This window comes from Cyanistes caeruleus, chromosome 28 (genome assembly GCF_971803275.1).
Source record: "Cyanistes caeruleus chromosome 28, bCyaCae1.hap1.1, whole genome shotgun sequence".
Taxonomy (NCBI): domain Eukaryota; kingdom Metazoa; phylum Chordata; class Aves; order Passeriformes; family Paridae; genus Cyanistes; species Cyanistes caeruleus.
Window position 1 is genome coordinate 509,370 of NC_141728.1, and position 15,760 is coordinate 525,129.

The 15,760-nt window shown below is 51.2% G+C and overlaps 1 protein-coding gene across 1 annotated transcript; it reads left to right on the top strand.

Moving 5' to 3' along the window:
* Positions 1-292: 292 nt before the first annotated feature.
* Positions 293-15,456, top strand: LOC147648979 (nephrin-like). Its single transcript, XM_086864926.1, has 13 exons — positions 293-323; positions 1,264-1,455; positions 5,023-5,145; positions 5,790-5,918; positions 7,106-7,187; positions 7,927-8,030; positions 10,045-10,163; positions 10,727-10,895; positions 11,505-11,662; positions 12,220-12,346; positions 12,872-12,996; positions 13,797-13,974; positions 15,207-15,456. The coding sequence occupies exons 1-13, from the start codon at positions 293-295 to the stop codon at positions 15,341-15,343; spliced, it is 1,674 nt and encodes a 557-aa protein (XP_086721052.1). The 3' UTR covers positions 15,344-15,456.
* The last annotated feature ends 304 nt before the right edge of the window (positions 15,457-15,760 follow it).

Consider the following 15,760-nt stretch of genomic DNA (forward strand, 5'->3'; position numbering starts at 1 on the left):
TTGGGGGAATTTGGGGGAATTTGGGGAGAAATTGAGAAAATTTGGGGATTTTGGTGGAATTTGCGGGAATTTGGGGGGAAATTGAGAAAATTTGGGGATTTTGGGGGGATTTTGGGGAGAATTTGGGGGAATTCGGGGAGAAATTGAGAAAATTCGGGGATTTTGGGGGATTTTGGGGAGAATTTGGGGGAATTTGGGGCATCCTGGAGGGATCCTGGAAGGATTTGGGGGGAATTTTGGGAGATTTTGGGAATTTTGGGTGGAAAATTCTGGAATTCTCCCCCCACAGGCGATGCTGGCGCTGGCGGTCATCGGAGCTTCCGGTCAGGGGTCACTCGGGGTCACTCGGGGGTCAAAGGTCACTCGGGGTCACTCAGGGGTCACTCAGGGGTCACTGGGGTCACTCAGGGGTCACTCAGGGTCACTCAGGGGTCACTCAAGGGTCACTCAGGGTCACTCAGGGTCACTCAGGGGTCACTCAGGGGTCACTCAGGGTCACTCAGGGGTCACTCAGGGGTCACTCAGGGTCACTCAGGGGTCACTCAGGGGTCACTCAGGGTCACTCAGGGGTCACTCAGGGTCACTCAGGGTCACTCAGGGTCACTCGGGGTCACTCAGGGGTCAAAGGTCACTCAGGGGTCAATCAGGGTCACTCAGGGGTCACTCAGGGTCACTCAGGGTCACTCAGGGTCACTCAGGGTCACAAAGGGGTCAATCAGGGTCACTCAGGGGTCACTCAGGGTCACTCAGGGGACACTCAGAGGTCACTAAGGGGACACTCAGGAGTCAAAGGTCACTCAGGGGTCACTCAGGGGTCACTCAGGGGTCACTCAGCGTCACTCAGGGGTCACTCGGGTCACTCAGGGGTCACTCAGGGGTCAAAGGTCACTCAGGGTCACTCAGGGGTCACTCAGGGTCACTCAGGGGTCACTCAGGGGTCAAAGGTCACTCAGCGTCACTCAGGGTCACTCAGGGTCACTCGGGGTCACTCAGGCGTCACTCGGGGTCACTCGGGGTCACTCAGAGGTCACTCAGGGGTCACTCAGGGGTCAAAGGTCACTCAGGGGTCACTCAGGGGTCACTCAGCGTCACTCAGGGGTCACTCGGGTCACTCAGGGGTCACTCAGGGGTCAAAGGTCACTCAGGGTCACTCAGGGGTCACTCAGGGTCACTCTGGGGTCACTCAGGGGTCAAAGGTCACTCAGGGTCACTCAGGAGTCAAAGGTCACTCAGAGGTCACTCAATGCTCCCTCCCCCATTCAGGCTCCGCCCCCCCGGCCCCGCCCTTCCTGGAGGAACCGACCAATAGCAGCGCGGCTCTGGGCGAGGGGGCGGAGCTTCGCTGCCAGGCCCAGGTGGGCGTGGCCGTGCAGTGGGCGCGGGGGGGGCTCCTGCTCGGGGCCACGCCCACCCGGACCCACCCTCGCTACCGATTGGCTGGAGACCCCCGGAGAGGTGGGCGGGGCTTAAAGGGCAGTGGGACTTAAAGGGGCGGGGCTTAAGGGGGCGGGGCTTAAGGGGTGGGGCTTGAAGAGGGAGGGGCTTAAAGGGGTGGGGCTTAAAGGGGTGGGGCTTAAAGTGGGAGGGGCTTAAAGGGGTGGGGCTAAAAGGGTGGGGCTTAAAGGGGTGGGGATAAAAGGGTGGGGCTTAAAGTGGGAGTGGCTTAAAGGGGAGGGGTTTGAAGTGGGAGGGGCTAAAGGGGGCGAGGTTAAAAGGGGCGGGGTTAAAAGGGGCAGGGCTAAAAGGGAGGAATTGGGGAATTTGAAGGTGAAATTTGGGGGATTTTGGGGGAAAAAATTGGGATTTTGGAATGAGGAATTTGGGGAATTTGGGGGAAAAATTCGGGATTTTAGGAGTCGGAATTTGAGGGATTTTGGGAAAAATTTGGGATTTTGGAATGCGGGAATTTGGGGGGAAAAATTCAGGATTTTAGGAGTCAGAATTTGGGGGATTTTGGGGGAAATTTGGGATTTCGGAATGCGAGAATTTCGAGGAAAAAATTGGGATTTTAGGAGTCAGAATTTGGGGATTTTGGGGGAAAAATTGGGATTTTAAAATGTGGGAATTTGGAGAATTTGGGGGAAAAATTTGGGATTTTAGGAGCCGGAATTTGGGGATTTGGGGGGAAAAATTTGGGATTTTGGAATGGGGGAATTTGGGGGGAAAAATTGGGATTTTAGGAGCCGGAATTTAGGGAATTTGGGGGGAAATTTGGGATTTCGGAATGCGAGAATTTCGAGGAAAAAATTGGGATTTTAGGAGCCAGAATTTGGGGGATTTTGAGGCAAAAATTTGGGATTTTGGAATGGGGGAATTTGGGGGGAAAAATTGGGATTTTAGGAGCCGAAATTTGGGGATTTGGGGGGAAAAATTTGGGATTTTAGGAGTTGGAATTTGAGGGATTTTGGGGGAAAAATTCGGGATTTTAAAATGTGGGAATTTGGAGAATTTGGGGGAAAAATTCGGGATTTTAGGAGTCGGAATTTGGGGATTTGGGGGAAAAATTGGGATTTTAGGAGCCGGAATCTGGGGAATTTGGGGGAAAAATTTGGGATTTTAGGAGTCGGAATTTGGGGGATTTTGGGGGAAATTTGGGATTTCGGAATGCAAGAATTTCGAGGAAAAATTTGGGATTTTAGGAGCCGGAATTTGGGGAATTTGGGGGAAAAATTTGGGATTTTGGAATGGGGGAATTTGGAGAATTTGGGGAAAAAATTGGGATTTTAGGAGTCGGAATTTGAGGGATTTTGGGGGAAAAATTGGGATTTTAAAACGTGGGAATTTGGAGAATTTGGGGGAAAAATTCGGGATTTTAGGAGTTGGAATTTGGGGAAAAATTTGGGATTTTAGGAGCCGGAATTTGGGGAAAAATTTGGGATTTTAGGAGTCGGAATTTGGGGGAAAAATTGGGATTTCAGGAGTTTGAATTTGGGGGATTTTGAGGGAAAAATTTGGGATTTTGGAATGCGGGAATTGGGGGGAAAAATTGGAATTTTAGGAGCCAGAATTTGGAGAATTTGGGGAAAAATTTGGGATTTTAGGAGTCGGAATTTGAGGGATTTTGGGGGAAAAATGGGGATTTTAAAATGTGGGAATTTGGAGAATTTGGGGGAAAATTTGGGATTTTAGGAGTCGGAATTTGGGGAAAAATTTGGGATTTTAGGAGCCGGAATTTGGGGAAAAATTTGGGATTTTAGGAGTCGGAATTTGGGGGATTTTGGGGGAAAAATTTGGGATTTTAGGAGTCGGAATTTGGGGGATTTTGGGGGAAATTTGGGATTTCGGAATGCAAGAATTTCGAGGAAAAATTTGGGATTTTAGGAGCCGGAATTTGAGGGATTTTGGGGGAAAAATTTGGGATTTTAAAATGTGGGAATTTGGAGAATTTGGGGGAAAAATTCGAGATTTTAGGAGCCGGAATTTGGGGAAAAATTTGGGATTTTAGGAGCCGGAATTTGGGGAAAAATTTGGGATTTTAGGAGTCGGAATTTGGGGATTTGGGGGGAAAAATTTGGGATTTTAGGAGTCGGAATTTGGGGGAAAAATTGGGATTTCAGGAGTTTGAATTTGGGGGATTTTGAGGGAAAAATTTGGGATTTTGGAATGCGGGAATTGGGGGGAAAAATTGGAATTTTAGGAGCCAGAATTTGGAGAATTTGGGGAAAAATTTGGGATTTTAGGAGTCGGAATTTGGGGGGAAAATTGGGATTTTAGGAGTTGGAATTTGAGGGATTTTGGGGGAAAAATTCGGGATTTTAAAATGTGGGAATTTGGAGAATTTGGGGGAAAAATTTGGGATTTTAGGAGTCGGAATTTGGGGGGAAAAATTCGGGATTTTAGGAGTCGGAATTTGGGGATTTGGGGGAAAAATTGGGATTTTAGGAGCCGGAATCTGGGGAATTTGGGGGAAAAATTTGGGATTTTAGGAGTCGGAATTTGGGGGATTTTGGGGGAAATTTGGGATTTCGGAATGCAAGAATTTCGAGGAAAAATTTGGGATTTTAGGAGCCGGAATTTGAGGGATTTTGAGGGAAAAATTTGGGATTTTAGGAGTCGGAATTTGGGGGATTTTGGGGGAAAAAATTGGGATTTTAGGAGCCGGAATTTAGGGAATTTTGGGCGGTTTCAATGAAATTTTGGGAGTGGGGGACGGGGGATTTTTGGGGGATTTTGGGGTGGAATTTTGGGGATTTTTGGGGCCTTTTTGGGGCTGATTTTGGGGCAATTTTCAGCGATTTTGGGGTTGATTTCGAGGTGATTTTGAGGGAATTTTGGAGTCGATTTTGGGGCGATTTTCAGTAATTTTGGAGTTGATTTTGGGGCGATTTTCAGCGATTTTGGGGCTGATTTTGAGGTGATTTTGGGACATTTTTGGTGTCGATCTTGAGCCAAATTTGGGCTCATTTTTGGGGCGATTTTCAGTGATTTTGGGGTTGAATTTGAGGTGATTTGGGGCAATTTCAGGGCTGATTTTGGGGTTTAATTTTGGGATGATTTCCAGCACTTTTGGGATTGATTTTGGGGCGATTTCCAGCACTTTTGGGATTGATTTTGGGGCGATTTTCAGCAATTTTGGGGCTGATTTTGGGCCAATTTTCAGCGAATTTGGGGTTGATTTTGAGGCGATTTTGAGGAAATTTCGGAGCTGATTTTGGGGTTCATTTTCAGCAATTTTGGGTCAATTTTGGGTCAATTTTGGGGCTGATTTTGGGGCGATTTTCAGCACTTTTGGGGTTGATTTTGAGGTGATTTTGGGGCGATTTTCAGCACTTTTGGGGTTGATTTTGAGGTGATTTTGGGGCAATTTTGGGCTCAGTTTTGGGGCAATTTTCATCACATTTGGGGCTGTTTTTTAGGCCATTTTTAACTCATTTTTGGGCCGATTTCGGCCTATTTGAGTCAATTTTGTGGCAATTTTCGAGGTTATTTTGGGGCAATTCGGGGCCGTTTCGGGATCGAGGTGGGCGTGGCCTGACTGGGCGTGGTCCGGGTGGGCGTGGCCTCAGGTGGGCGTGGCCACAGGTGAGCACCACCTGCGGATCCGCCCGGTGACGCTCGAGGACGACGACGTCTTCCAGTGCCAGGCGGGGGAGGGGAACGGCACCAGGCCACGCCCATCGCGCCCCGCCCAGCTGAGCGTGCTGGGTAAACTGGTTTATACTGGGATGGACTGGGAGGGACTGGGAGGGACTGGGAGGGACTGGGAGGGACTGGGATGGACTGGGATGGACTGGGAGGGAACTGGGAGGGACTGGGAGGGACTGGGAAGGGCTGGGAGGGACTGGGATGAACTGGGATGGACTGGGAGGGACTGGGAGGGACTGGGAGGGACTGGGAAGGGGGGGAGGGGCAGACTGGTGGCGCCCAGTGACAACCAGTGAGCTCCCAGTTCATCCCAGTTTATCCCAGTTCGATCCCAGTTCATCCCAGTTTCATCCCAGTCCCTCCTAGTTTGATCCCAGTTTATCCCAGTTTGATCCCAGTTTGATCCCAGTCCATCCCAGTCCCTCCCAGTCTCTCCCAGTCCATCCCAGTCCCTCCCAGTCCATCCCAGTCCCTCCCAGTCCATCCCAGTTCCCTCCCAGTCCCTCCCAGTCCATCCCAGTCCCTCCCAGTTTATCCCAGTCCATCCCAGTTCCCTCCCAGTCCCTCCCAGTCCATCCCAGTCCATCCCAGTCCATCCCAGTTCCCTCCCAGTTCAATCCCAGTCCCTCCCAGTCCATCCCAGTCCATCCCAGTCCATCCCAGTTCAACCCAGTCCCCTCCCAGTCACTCCCAGTCTCTCCCAGTTCCCCCCAGTCCCCCCCAGCTGGAGCTGCTGGAGGGGGCGGAGCTTCCCCTGCTGGGCGGGGCCGAGGTTCAGATTCGCTGCCACGCCCACGACGCTCGCCCCGCCCCCACCCTGGAGCTGCGCCTGGGTGAGAATTTGGGGACATTTGGGGACATTTTGGGGACATTTTGGGGCCATTTGGGGACATTTGGGGGACATTTTGGGGACATTTGGGGACATTTTGGGGACATTTGGGGTCGATTTTGGGGACATTTTGGGTCATTTGGGGTCGATTTTGGGGACATTTTGAGTCAATTTGGAGAATTTTGGGGCCATTTGGGGACATTTTGGGTCAATTTGGAGAATTTTGGGGACATTTGGGGACATTTTGGGTGATTTTGGGTTTGCTTTGGGTTGATTTTCATGGAATTTGAACAATTTTGGTCAATTTTGGGCTGAATTTGACCAATTACGGCCATTTTTGGTCAATTTTGGGCCAACATTGGTGAATTTTGGACAATTTTGGACTGATTTGGTCCAATTTTGGTCAATTTTGGGTCAATTTTGGTGAATTTTGGCCAATTTTGGGCTGATTTTGCTCGATTTTGGGTCAATTTTGGTCAATTTTTGCCAATTTTGGCTAATTTTGGGTTGATTCTGGCCGATTTTGGGTTGATTTTTGCCAATTTTGGGTCAATTTCGGTCAATTTTGGCCAAATTTGGGTCAATTTTGGTGAATATTGGGCTGATTTTGGTCGATTTTGGGTCAATTGTGGGCAACTTTCAGTCGATTTTTCCAGGTTTTGGGTCAACTTTGGTCAATTTTGGTCAATTTTGGGTCAATTTTTGCTGATTTTGGGTCAATTTTGGCCAATTTTGGGCTGATTTTGGCCAATTTTGGCCGATTTGGTGTCAATTTTGGGCTGATTTTGGCCGATTTTGGCCAATTTTGGCCGATTTGGGGTCAATTTTGGGCTGATTTTGGCCTATTTTGGCCAATTTTTGCTGATTTTGGATCAATTTTGGCCAATTTTGGGCTGATTTTGGCCGATTTTGGGCTGATTTTGGCCGATTTTGGCCAATTTTGGGCTGATTTTGGTCGATTTTGGGTCAATTGTGGGCAATTTTTGGTCGATTTTTCCAGGTTTTGGGTCAACTTTGGTCAATTTTGGTCAATTTTGGGTCAATTTTTGCTGATTTTGGGTCAATTTTGGCCAATTTTGGGCTGATTTTGGCCGATTTTGGGTCAATTTTGGCCGATTTTGGCCGATTTTGGGTCAATTTTGGCCGATTTTAGCCAATTTTGGGCTGATTTTGGCGGTTTTTGGGTGTCAGGGGAGCGGCCCCTTCCCGACGTCTCCTCCCGGGTGTTCGAGGGCTCCCACCCCAAACTCAGCTCCAGCGAGGCCACGGCCAGGTGAGCACCAGTATAAACCAGTATAAACCAGTATAAACCAGTTCAGACCAGTATAAACCAGTATAAACCAGTTCAGACCACTAAAAACCAGTACAAACCAGTACAAACCAGTATAAACCAGTCTAAACCAGTATAAACGAGTTCAGACCAGTATAAACCAGTATAAACCAGTATAAACCAGTACACACCAGTTCAGACCAGTATAAACCAGTATAAACCAGTATAAACCAGTATAAACCACTATAAACCACTATAAACCAGTTCAGACCAGTATAAACCAGTATAAACCAGTATAAACCAGTATAAACCCGTCCAAACCAGTGTAAACCAGTATAAACCAGTATAAACCAGTACAGACCAGTATAAACCGGTACAAACCAGTATAAACCAGTATAAGCCAGTATAAACCAGTATAAACCAGTATAAACCAGTTCAGAGCAGTACAAACCAGTATAAACCGGTACAAACCAGTATAAACCAGTATAAGCCAGTATAAACCAGTATAAACCAGTATAAACCAGTCCAAACCAGTTCAGACCAGTATAAACCAGTATAAACCAGTATAAACCAGTATAAACCAGTCCAAACCAGTATAAACCAGTATAAACCAGTATAAACCAGTATAAACCAGTACAGACCAGTATAAACCAGTACAAACCAGTATAAACCAGTATAAACCAGTGTAAACCAGTTCAGACCAGTATAAACCAGTATAAACCAGTAACCCCAGTTTCCCCAGGCTGACCCCCGGCCCCGCTGACCACGGCTCCGTCCTCGTCTGCTCGGCCTCCAACGCGGCCGGAGCGGCTCCGGCCGAGGCCAAACTGCGGCTGGACATCGCAGGTGAGCCCCAAAATCCCCCAAATTCACCCCAAAATATCCAAAATATCCCAAAAATTATCCCAAAAATCCCAAATTCACCCCAAAAATTCCAAAATATCCCAAAAATTAAAAAAATTATCCCAAAATATCCAAAAAATTTTAAAAAAACCATTAAAATTAAAATAAATCACCCCAAATTGACCCAAATCGCCCCAAACTGCGGATGGACATCGCAGGTGAGCCCCGAAATCTCCCAAATTCACCCCAAAATATCCAAAATATCCCAAAAATTACAAAAATTATCCCAAAATAGCCAAAAAAATAAAAAAAAACCCATTAAAATTAAATTTAAATAACCCCAAATTGAGCCAAATCGCCCCAAACTGCGGCTGGACATCGCAGGTGAGCCCCAAAATCTCCCAAATTCACCCCAAAATATCCAAAATATCCTAAAAATTATCCCAAAAAATCTCAAATTCACCCCAAAAATTCCAAAATATCCCAAAAATTACAAAAATTATCCCAAAATAGCCAAAAAAATAAAAAAAAACCCATTAAAATTAAATTTAAATAACCCCAAATTGACCCAAATCGCCCCAAACTGCGGCTGGACATCGCAGGTGAGCCCCAAAATCCCCCAAATTCACCCCAAAATATCCAAAATATCCTAAAAATTATCCCAAAAAATCCCAAATTCACCCCAAAAATTCCAAAATATCCCAAAAATTACAAAAATTGTCGCAAAATATCCCAAAAAATAAAAAAAAACCCATTAAAATAAAATTTAAATAACCCCAAATTGAGCCAAATCGCCCCAAACTGCGGCTGGACATCGCAGGTGAGCCCCAAAATCCCCCAAATTCACCCCAAAATATCCAAAATATCCTAAAAATTACAAAAATTATCCCAAAATAGCCAAAAAAATAAAAAAAAAAAACATTAAAATTAAATTTAAATCACCCCAAATTGAGCCAAATCGCCCCAAACTGCGGCTGGACATCGCAGGTGAGCCCCAAAATCTCCCAAATTCACCCCAAAATACCCCAAAAAATCCAAAAATTATCCAAAAATATAAAAAAAAAATAAAAATAATTTTATAAACCCGCAAAATTAAATTTAAATAGCCCCAAATTGACCCAAATTCATCCCGAAATACCCCAAAAAATCCAAAATATCCCAAAATATCCCAAAAATTATCCCCAAAAAAATCCCAAAATATCCAAAACTATTTAAAATATCCCAAAAAATCCCAAAATGATCCCAAAATATCCCAAAATATTAAAATAAAAGCCAAAATAAAACCCAAATATCCCCAAAAATCCCAAATTTATCCCAAAAAAACCCAAATTCGCCCCAAATCCTCCAAAATTCCTGGGAAATTCCCCCAAAATTCACTTTAAAAGGATCCCAGTTCATCCCAGTCCATCCCAGTTCCATCCCAGTTTATCCCAGTCCCTCTCAGTCCCTCCCAGTCCATCCCAGTTCATCCCAGTCCATCCCAGTTCCCTCCCAGTTCATCCCAGTTCCCTCCCAGTTCATCCCAGTCCCTCCCAGTTCATCCCAGTCCCTCCCAGTCCATCCCAGTCCCTCCCAGTTCCCTCCCAGTTTGATCCCAGTCCATCCCAGTCCATCCCAGTTCCCTCCCAGTCCATCCCAGTCCATCCCAGTCCATCCCAGTTTATCCCAGTCTCTCCCAGTCCCTCCCAGTCCCTCCCAGTTCCCTCCCAGTCCCTCCCAGTTCCCACCCAGTTTATCCCAGTCCCTCCCAGTCCCTCGCAGTCCCTCCCAGTCCATCCCAGTCCATCCCAGTCCATCCCAATCCGCTCCCAGTCCATCCCAGTTCCCTCCCAGTCCATCCCAGTCCCTCCCAGTCCCTCCCAGTCCCTCCCAGTTCCCTCCCAGTCCCTCCCAGTCCATCCCAGTCCATCCCAGTCCATCCCAGTCCCTCCCAGTCCCTTCCAGTCCATCCCAGTTCATCCCAGTCCCATCCCAGTTTATCCCAGTTCCCTCCCAGTCCATCCCAGTTCCCTCCCAGTCCCTCCCAGTGCTCCCAGTATCGAGGGGCTGCCGCCACTGGTGCGGGCGGGGGAGGAGCTGCAGCTGCTCTGCGTCAGCCGGGGGGGGCGCCCCGCCCCCAGTCTGCACTGGGACAAGGTACTGGGGATACTGGGATGGACTGGGATGGACTGGGATGGACTGGGGGGAACTGGGATGGACTGGGATGGACTGGGATGGACTGGGATGGACTGGGAGGGACTGGGAGGGACTGGGAGGGACTGGGATGGACTGGGAGGGACTGGGATGGACTGGGAGGGACTGGGAGGGGACTGGGATGGACTGGGATGGAACTGGGATGGACTGGGATGAACTGGGATGGACTGGGATGGACTGGGATGAACTGGGATGGACTGGGATGGACTGGGAGGGACTGGGATGGACTGGGAGGGAACTGGGATGAACTGGGATGAACTGGGATGGACTGGAATGGACTGGGATGGACTGGAATGGACTGGGATGGAATTGGGATGGAACTGGGATGAACTGGGAGGTCACTGGGATTAAACTGGGATCAAACTGGGATGAACTGGGAGCACTGGGATAAACTGGGATGGACTGGGATGAACTGGGAGGAACTGGGATGAACTGGGAGTCACAGGGAGGTCACTGGGAGCCATTTGGTGGGCGTGGCCTGGCTCTGACCCCTCCCCCTTTTCCAGGACGGGCTCCCATTGGAGGGGGCGTGGTCAGAGGACGCGAGGGGCGTGGCCAGGTCCCGCCTCGTGCTCAGCCCCGCCCCCGAGGACGACGGCGCCACCTTGCGGTGCCGTACTGTGACGTCACTTCCGGGGGGCGGGGCCAGCGCCAGCGTCAAACTGAGAGTGACATGTGAGGGACTGGGATGAACTGGGATGAACTGGGATGGGACTGGGAGGGAACTGGGAGGGACTGGGAGGGACTGGGAGGGAACTGGGATGGACTGGGATGAACTGGGATGAACTGGGAGGGGACTGGGATGGACTGGGACGGACTGGGATGGACTGGGAGGGACTGGTTTGATTTATACTGGTCCATACTGGTTTATACTGGTTTGTACTGGTCAAACCACACTGGTCCATAATAACCCATACTGGTTTAGACTGGTTTATACTGGTTTATATGAGTTTATATGGGTTTATACTGGTTTAAACTGGTTTATACTGGTTTATATGGGTTTATATGGGTTTATACTGGTCCATACTGGTCCATACTGGTTTAAACTGGTTTATACCGGTTTATACTGGTTTATATGGGTTTATACTGGTCCACACTGGTCCATACTGGTTTAAACTGGTCTATACTGGTGTATATGGGTTTATATGGGTTTATACTGGTCCATACTGGTCCATACTGGTTTAAACTGGTTTATACCGGTATATAATGCTTTATATGTGTTTATATGGGTTTATACTGGTCCACACTGGTCCATACTGGTTTAAACTGGTCTATACTGGTCAGACGGCCCCTCGGAGCTGACCCTGCTGGGCTCGGGCGCGGTGGCCGAGGCCGGGGAGGCGGCGCTGAGCTGCACCAGTGCTCCCAGTAACCCCCCAGTACGGCTGCGCTGGTGGCTGGGGGGGAGGGAGCTGCGGGCCAGCCACGAGGGGGCGACAGCGGTGAGGGACACTGGGGGAACTGGGATAAACTGGGAGGGACTGGGAGGGACTGGGAGGGACTGGGATGGACTGGGATGGAACTGGGATGGACTGGGAGGGACTGGGAGGAACTGGGAGGGAATTATGTCCAACTGGGATGAACTGGGAGGGACTGGGAGGGGACTGGGAGGGACTGGGAGGAACTGGGATGGACTGGGAGGGGACTGGGAGGGACTGGGAGGGACTGGGATGGACTGGGAGGGGACTGGGATGGACTGGGAGGGGACTGGGAGGGACTGGGAGGGGACTGGGAGGGACTGGGAGGGACTGGGAGGAACTAGGAGGGAACTGGGATGGACTGGGATCAAACTGGGATGAACTGGGAGGGACTGGAAGGGACTGGGAGGGAACTGGGAGGGACTGGGAGGGGATTTGAATCAAACTGGGATGAACTGGAATGAACTGGGAGGGACTGGGAAGGAACTGGGATGCACTGGGAGGGACTGAGTGACCCCTGGCTGACCCCACGTGACCCCTGGATGACCCTACGTGACCCCGCCCCCCCTCGTGACCCGCAGGGGGGCGGGGCCATCTCCAACCTGACGCTGCGGGGGAGGGTCCAGGACCACGGAGCCCCCCTGGTGTGCGAGGCCGAGACCCCCGGGGTGGGGACCCGGAGCGTCAGCGTCACCCTGAGCGTCAGCCGTGAGCAACTGGGACGGACTGGGATGGACTGGGACGGACTGGGACGGACTGGGAGGGACTGGGAGGGGACCGGGAGGGACTGGGAGGGAACTGGGAGGGGACTGGGAGGGACTGGGGATGGACTGGGAGCAACTGGGATGGACTGGGAGGAGATTGGGAGGGATTGGGATGAACTGGGAGGGGTTTGGGGGGAACTGGGATGGACTGGGAGGGACTGGGAGAGACTGGGAGGAGATTGGGGGGGCACTGGGATGGACTGGGAGCAACTGGGATCAACTGGGAGAGGTTTGGTGGGGACTGGGATATACTGGGATGGACTGGGAGGGGATTGGGAGCCACTGGGAGGGACTGGGATAAGCTGGGAGGGGACTGGGACAAACTGGGACAAACTGGGAGCAACTGGGAGGGACTGGGATTCACTGGGAGGGAAATGGGGAGGTGTCCCTTTAAGAGGGGGCCTGTCCCTTTAAGAACGGGCTTGTCCCTTTAAGAGGGGGCGTGTCCCGCTCTGTCCCCGCCCCCCAGACCCTCCCCAGGCTCTCTGGATCGAGGCCCCGCCCCCCAACGCCACCTTCCGGGTGGGGGAGGGGCTGCGGCTGCTGTGCCACGCCCGTGGGGGGCACCCGGCCCCCAAACTCACCTGGACCAAGGTGAGAGCCCCGGAAACGGCTGTGGAATGTTCCGGAATATTCCTGGAAAAATCCCTGGAAACGGCCGCGGAATGTTCCGGAATATTCCTGGAAAATCCCCGGAAACGGCCGCGGAATGTTCCGGAATATTCCCGGAAAATCCCCGGAAACGTCCACGGAATGTTCCGGAATATTCCCGGAAAATCCCTGGAAACGGCCGCGGAATGTTCCGGAATATTCCCGGAAAATCCCCGGAAACGTCCACGGAATGTTCCGGAATATTCCCGGAAAATCCCTGGAAACGGCCGCGGAATGTTCCGGAATATTCCCGGAAAATCCCCGGAAAAGGCCGCGGAATGTTCCGGAATATTCCTGGAAAAATCCCTGGAAACGGCCGCAGAATGTTCCGGAATATTCCCCAAAAATCCCTGGAAACGGCCGCAGAATGTTCCGGAATATTCCCCAAAAATCCCTGGAAACGGCCGCAGAATGTTCCGGAATATTCCCCAAAAATCCCTGGAAACGGCCGCAGAATGTTCCGGAATATTCCCGGAAAATCCCTGGAAATGGACGTGGAATATTCCGGAATATTCCCGGAAAATCCCTGGAAATGGACGTGGAATATTCCGGAATATTCCCCAAAAATTCCCGAAAAATCCCCAAAATAGTCCCAATAAAATCCAAAAAAAATCCCAAAAAATCCCCCCAAAAACCCCAAAATCCCAAAATCCCCCAAAACCCCCCAAAACCTCCCCAAAACCCTAAAAAAATTCCCAAAATCCCTCCTAAAAATTCCCAAATTCCCCCCCGGAACCTCGCAGGACGGGCGCCCCCTGCCGGACGCGCCCCCCCAGAGCCGCGCGGGTCACGTGACCTCCAGGCCCCTCCCCCTCAAGGCCACGCCCAGCGACAATGGCGCCCCCTATCGGTGCGAGGCGGCGCCGAGCCGCCAGGGGGCGCCACCCACCCGCAGCGACCCCGTGCGGCTGAGAGTGCAGTGTGAGACTGGGATGGACTGGGAGGGACTGGGAGGGACTGGGAGGGACCTGGGATAAACTGGGAGGGAACTGGGAGGGAACTGGGAGGGACTGGGATATACTGGGATAGACTGGGAGGGAACTGGGAGGGGGTTGGGATAAACTGGGAGGGACTGGGAGGGAACTGGGATGGACTGGGATAAACTGGGAGGGACTGGGATGGACTGGGATGGACTGGGAGGGACTGGGATGAACTGGGAGGGACTGGGATGGAACTGGGAGGGAACTGGGAGGGACTGGGAGGGACTGGGAGGGACTGGGACGGGATTAGGTGGGACTGGGATAAACTGGGATATACTGGGAGGGACTGGGAGGGGATTGCGAGGGGACTGGGTGGGACTGGGATGAACTGGGATGGACTGGGAGGGAACTGGGAGGGACTGGGAGGGAACTGGGATGGACTGGGAGGGACTGGGATGGACTGGGATGGACTGGGATAAACTGGGAGGGACTGGGAGGGAACTGGGAGGGAACTGGGATGGACTGGGAGGGACTGGGAGGGACTGGGAGGGAACTGGGATGGACTGGGAGGGACTGGGAGGGACTGGGATGGACTGGGAGGGAACTGGGAGGGACTGGGGAGGTTTGGGATGGAACTGGGATGAACTGGGAGGGACTGGGACAGGATTAGGTGGGACTGGGATAAACTGGGATATACTGGGAGGGACTGGGAGGGGATTGCGAGGGGACTGGGTGGGACTGGGATGAACTGGGATGGACTGGGATGGACTGGGATGAACTGGGATGAACTGGGATGGACTGGGATGGACTGGGATGAACTGGGATGAACTGGGATGGACTGGGATGGACTGGGATGAACTGGGATGGACTGGGAGGGACTGGGATGGACTGGGATGAACTGGGATGGACTGGGATGGACTGGGATGGACTGGGATGGACTGGGATGAACTGGGATGGACTGGGATGGACTGGGATGAACTGGGATGGACTGGGATGAACTGGGACGGACTGGGCGAGGATGAGAAGGGGACTGGGATCTTACTGGGTTGTACTGGGAGGCACTGGGAGGACATCGGTGGCCTTGGGAGGGTGAGGTTTCCTGTGGGCGTGGCCACTCTTTGCCCCTCCCAGTCCCTCCCAGTCCATCCCAGTTCATCCCAGTTAATTCCCAGTTCCCTCCCAGTCCATCCCAGTTCAGCCCAGTCCCTCCCAGTAAGTCCCAGTATGTCCCAGTTCCAGCCCAGTCCGTTTCCATCTCGGTGTCTCCGCGGGAGCCCCGCCCCGGCCACGCCCTCAGCCTCACGTGCCGCGCTGGCCCCGCCCACCCCGCCCCGCTGCTGACGTGGATCCGGCCCGGCCACGCCCCGTGAGCCACCAGCTAAACCAGTATAAACCAGTATAACACCAGTAACACCAGTATAACACCAGTAACACCAGTAAAACCAGTATAAACCAGTATAAACCAGTATAACACCAGTAAAACCAGTATATACCAGTATAACACCAGTATAACACCAGTAACACCAGTATAACACCAGTAACACCAGTATAACACCAGTATAACACCAGTATAAACCAGTATAAACCAGTAACAGACCAGAATAAACCAGTATAGACCAGTATAAAGCAGTAACACCAGTATAAACCAGTATAACACCAGTAACACCAGTATAAACCAGTAACACCAGTAACACACCAGTGACACCAGTAACACCCAAGACCTTTCCCAGTAATTCCCAGTAACTCCCCCAGTTCATCCCAGTCCCTCCCAGTTCCCTCCCAGTCCC

Bases quoted from the DNA above. Each gene is read 5' to 3' on its own strand.
- LOC147648979 (XM_086864926.1), top strand. From the start codon at position 293: ATGCTGGCGCTGGCGGTCATCGGAGCTTCCG. The intron at 324-1,263 runs GTCAGGGGTCAC...TCCCCCATTCAG, and splicing joins GGCGGTCATCGGAGCTTCCG to GCTCCGCCCCCCCGGCCCCG. The intron at 5,146-5,789 runs GTAAACTGGTTT...AGTCTCTCCCAG, and splicing joins CGCCCAGCTGAGCGTGCTGG to TTCCCCCCAGTCCCCCCCAG.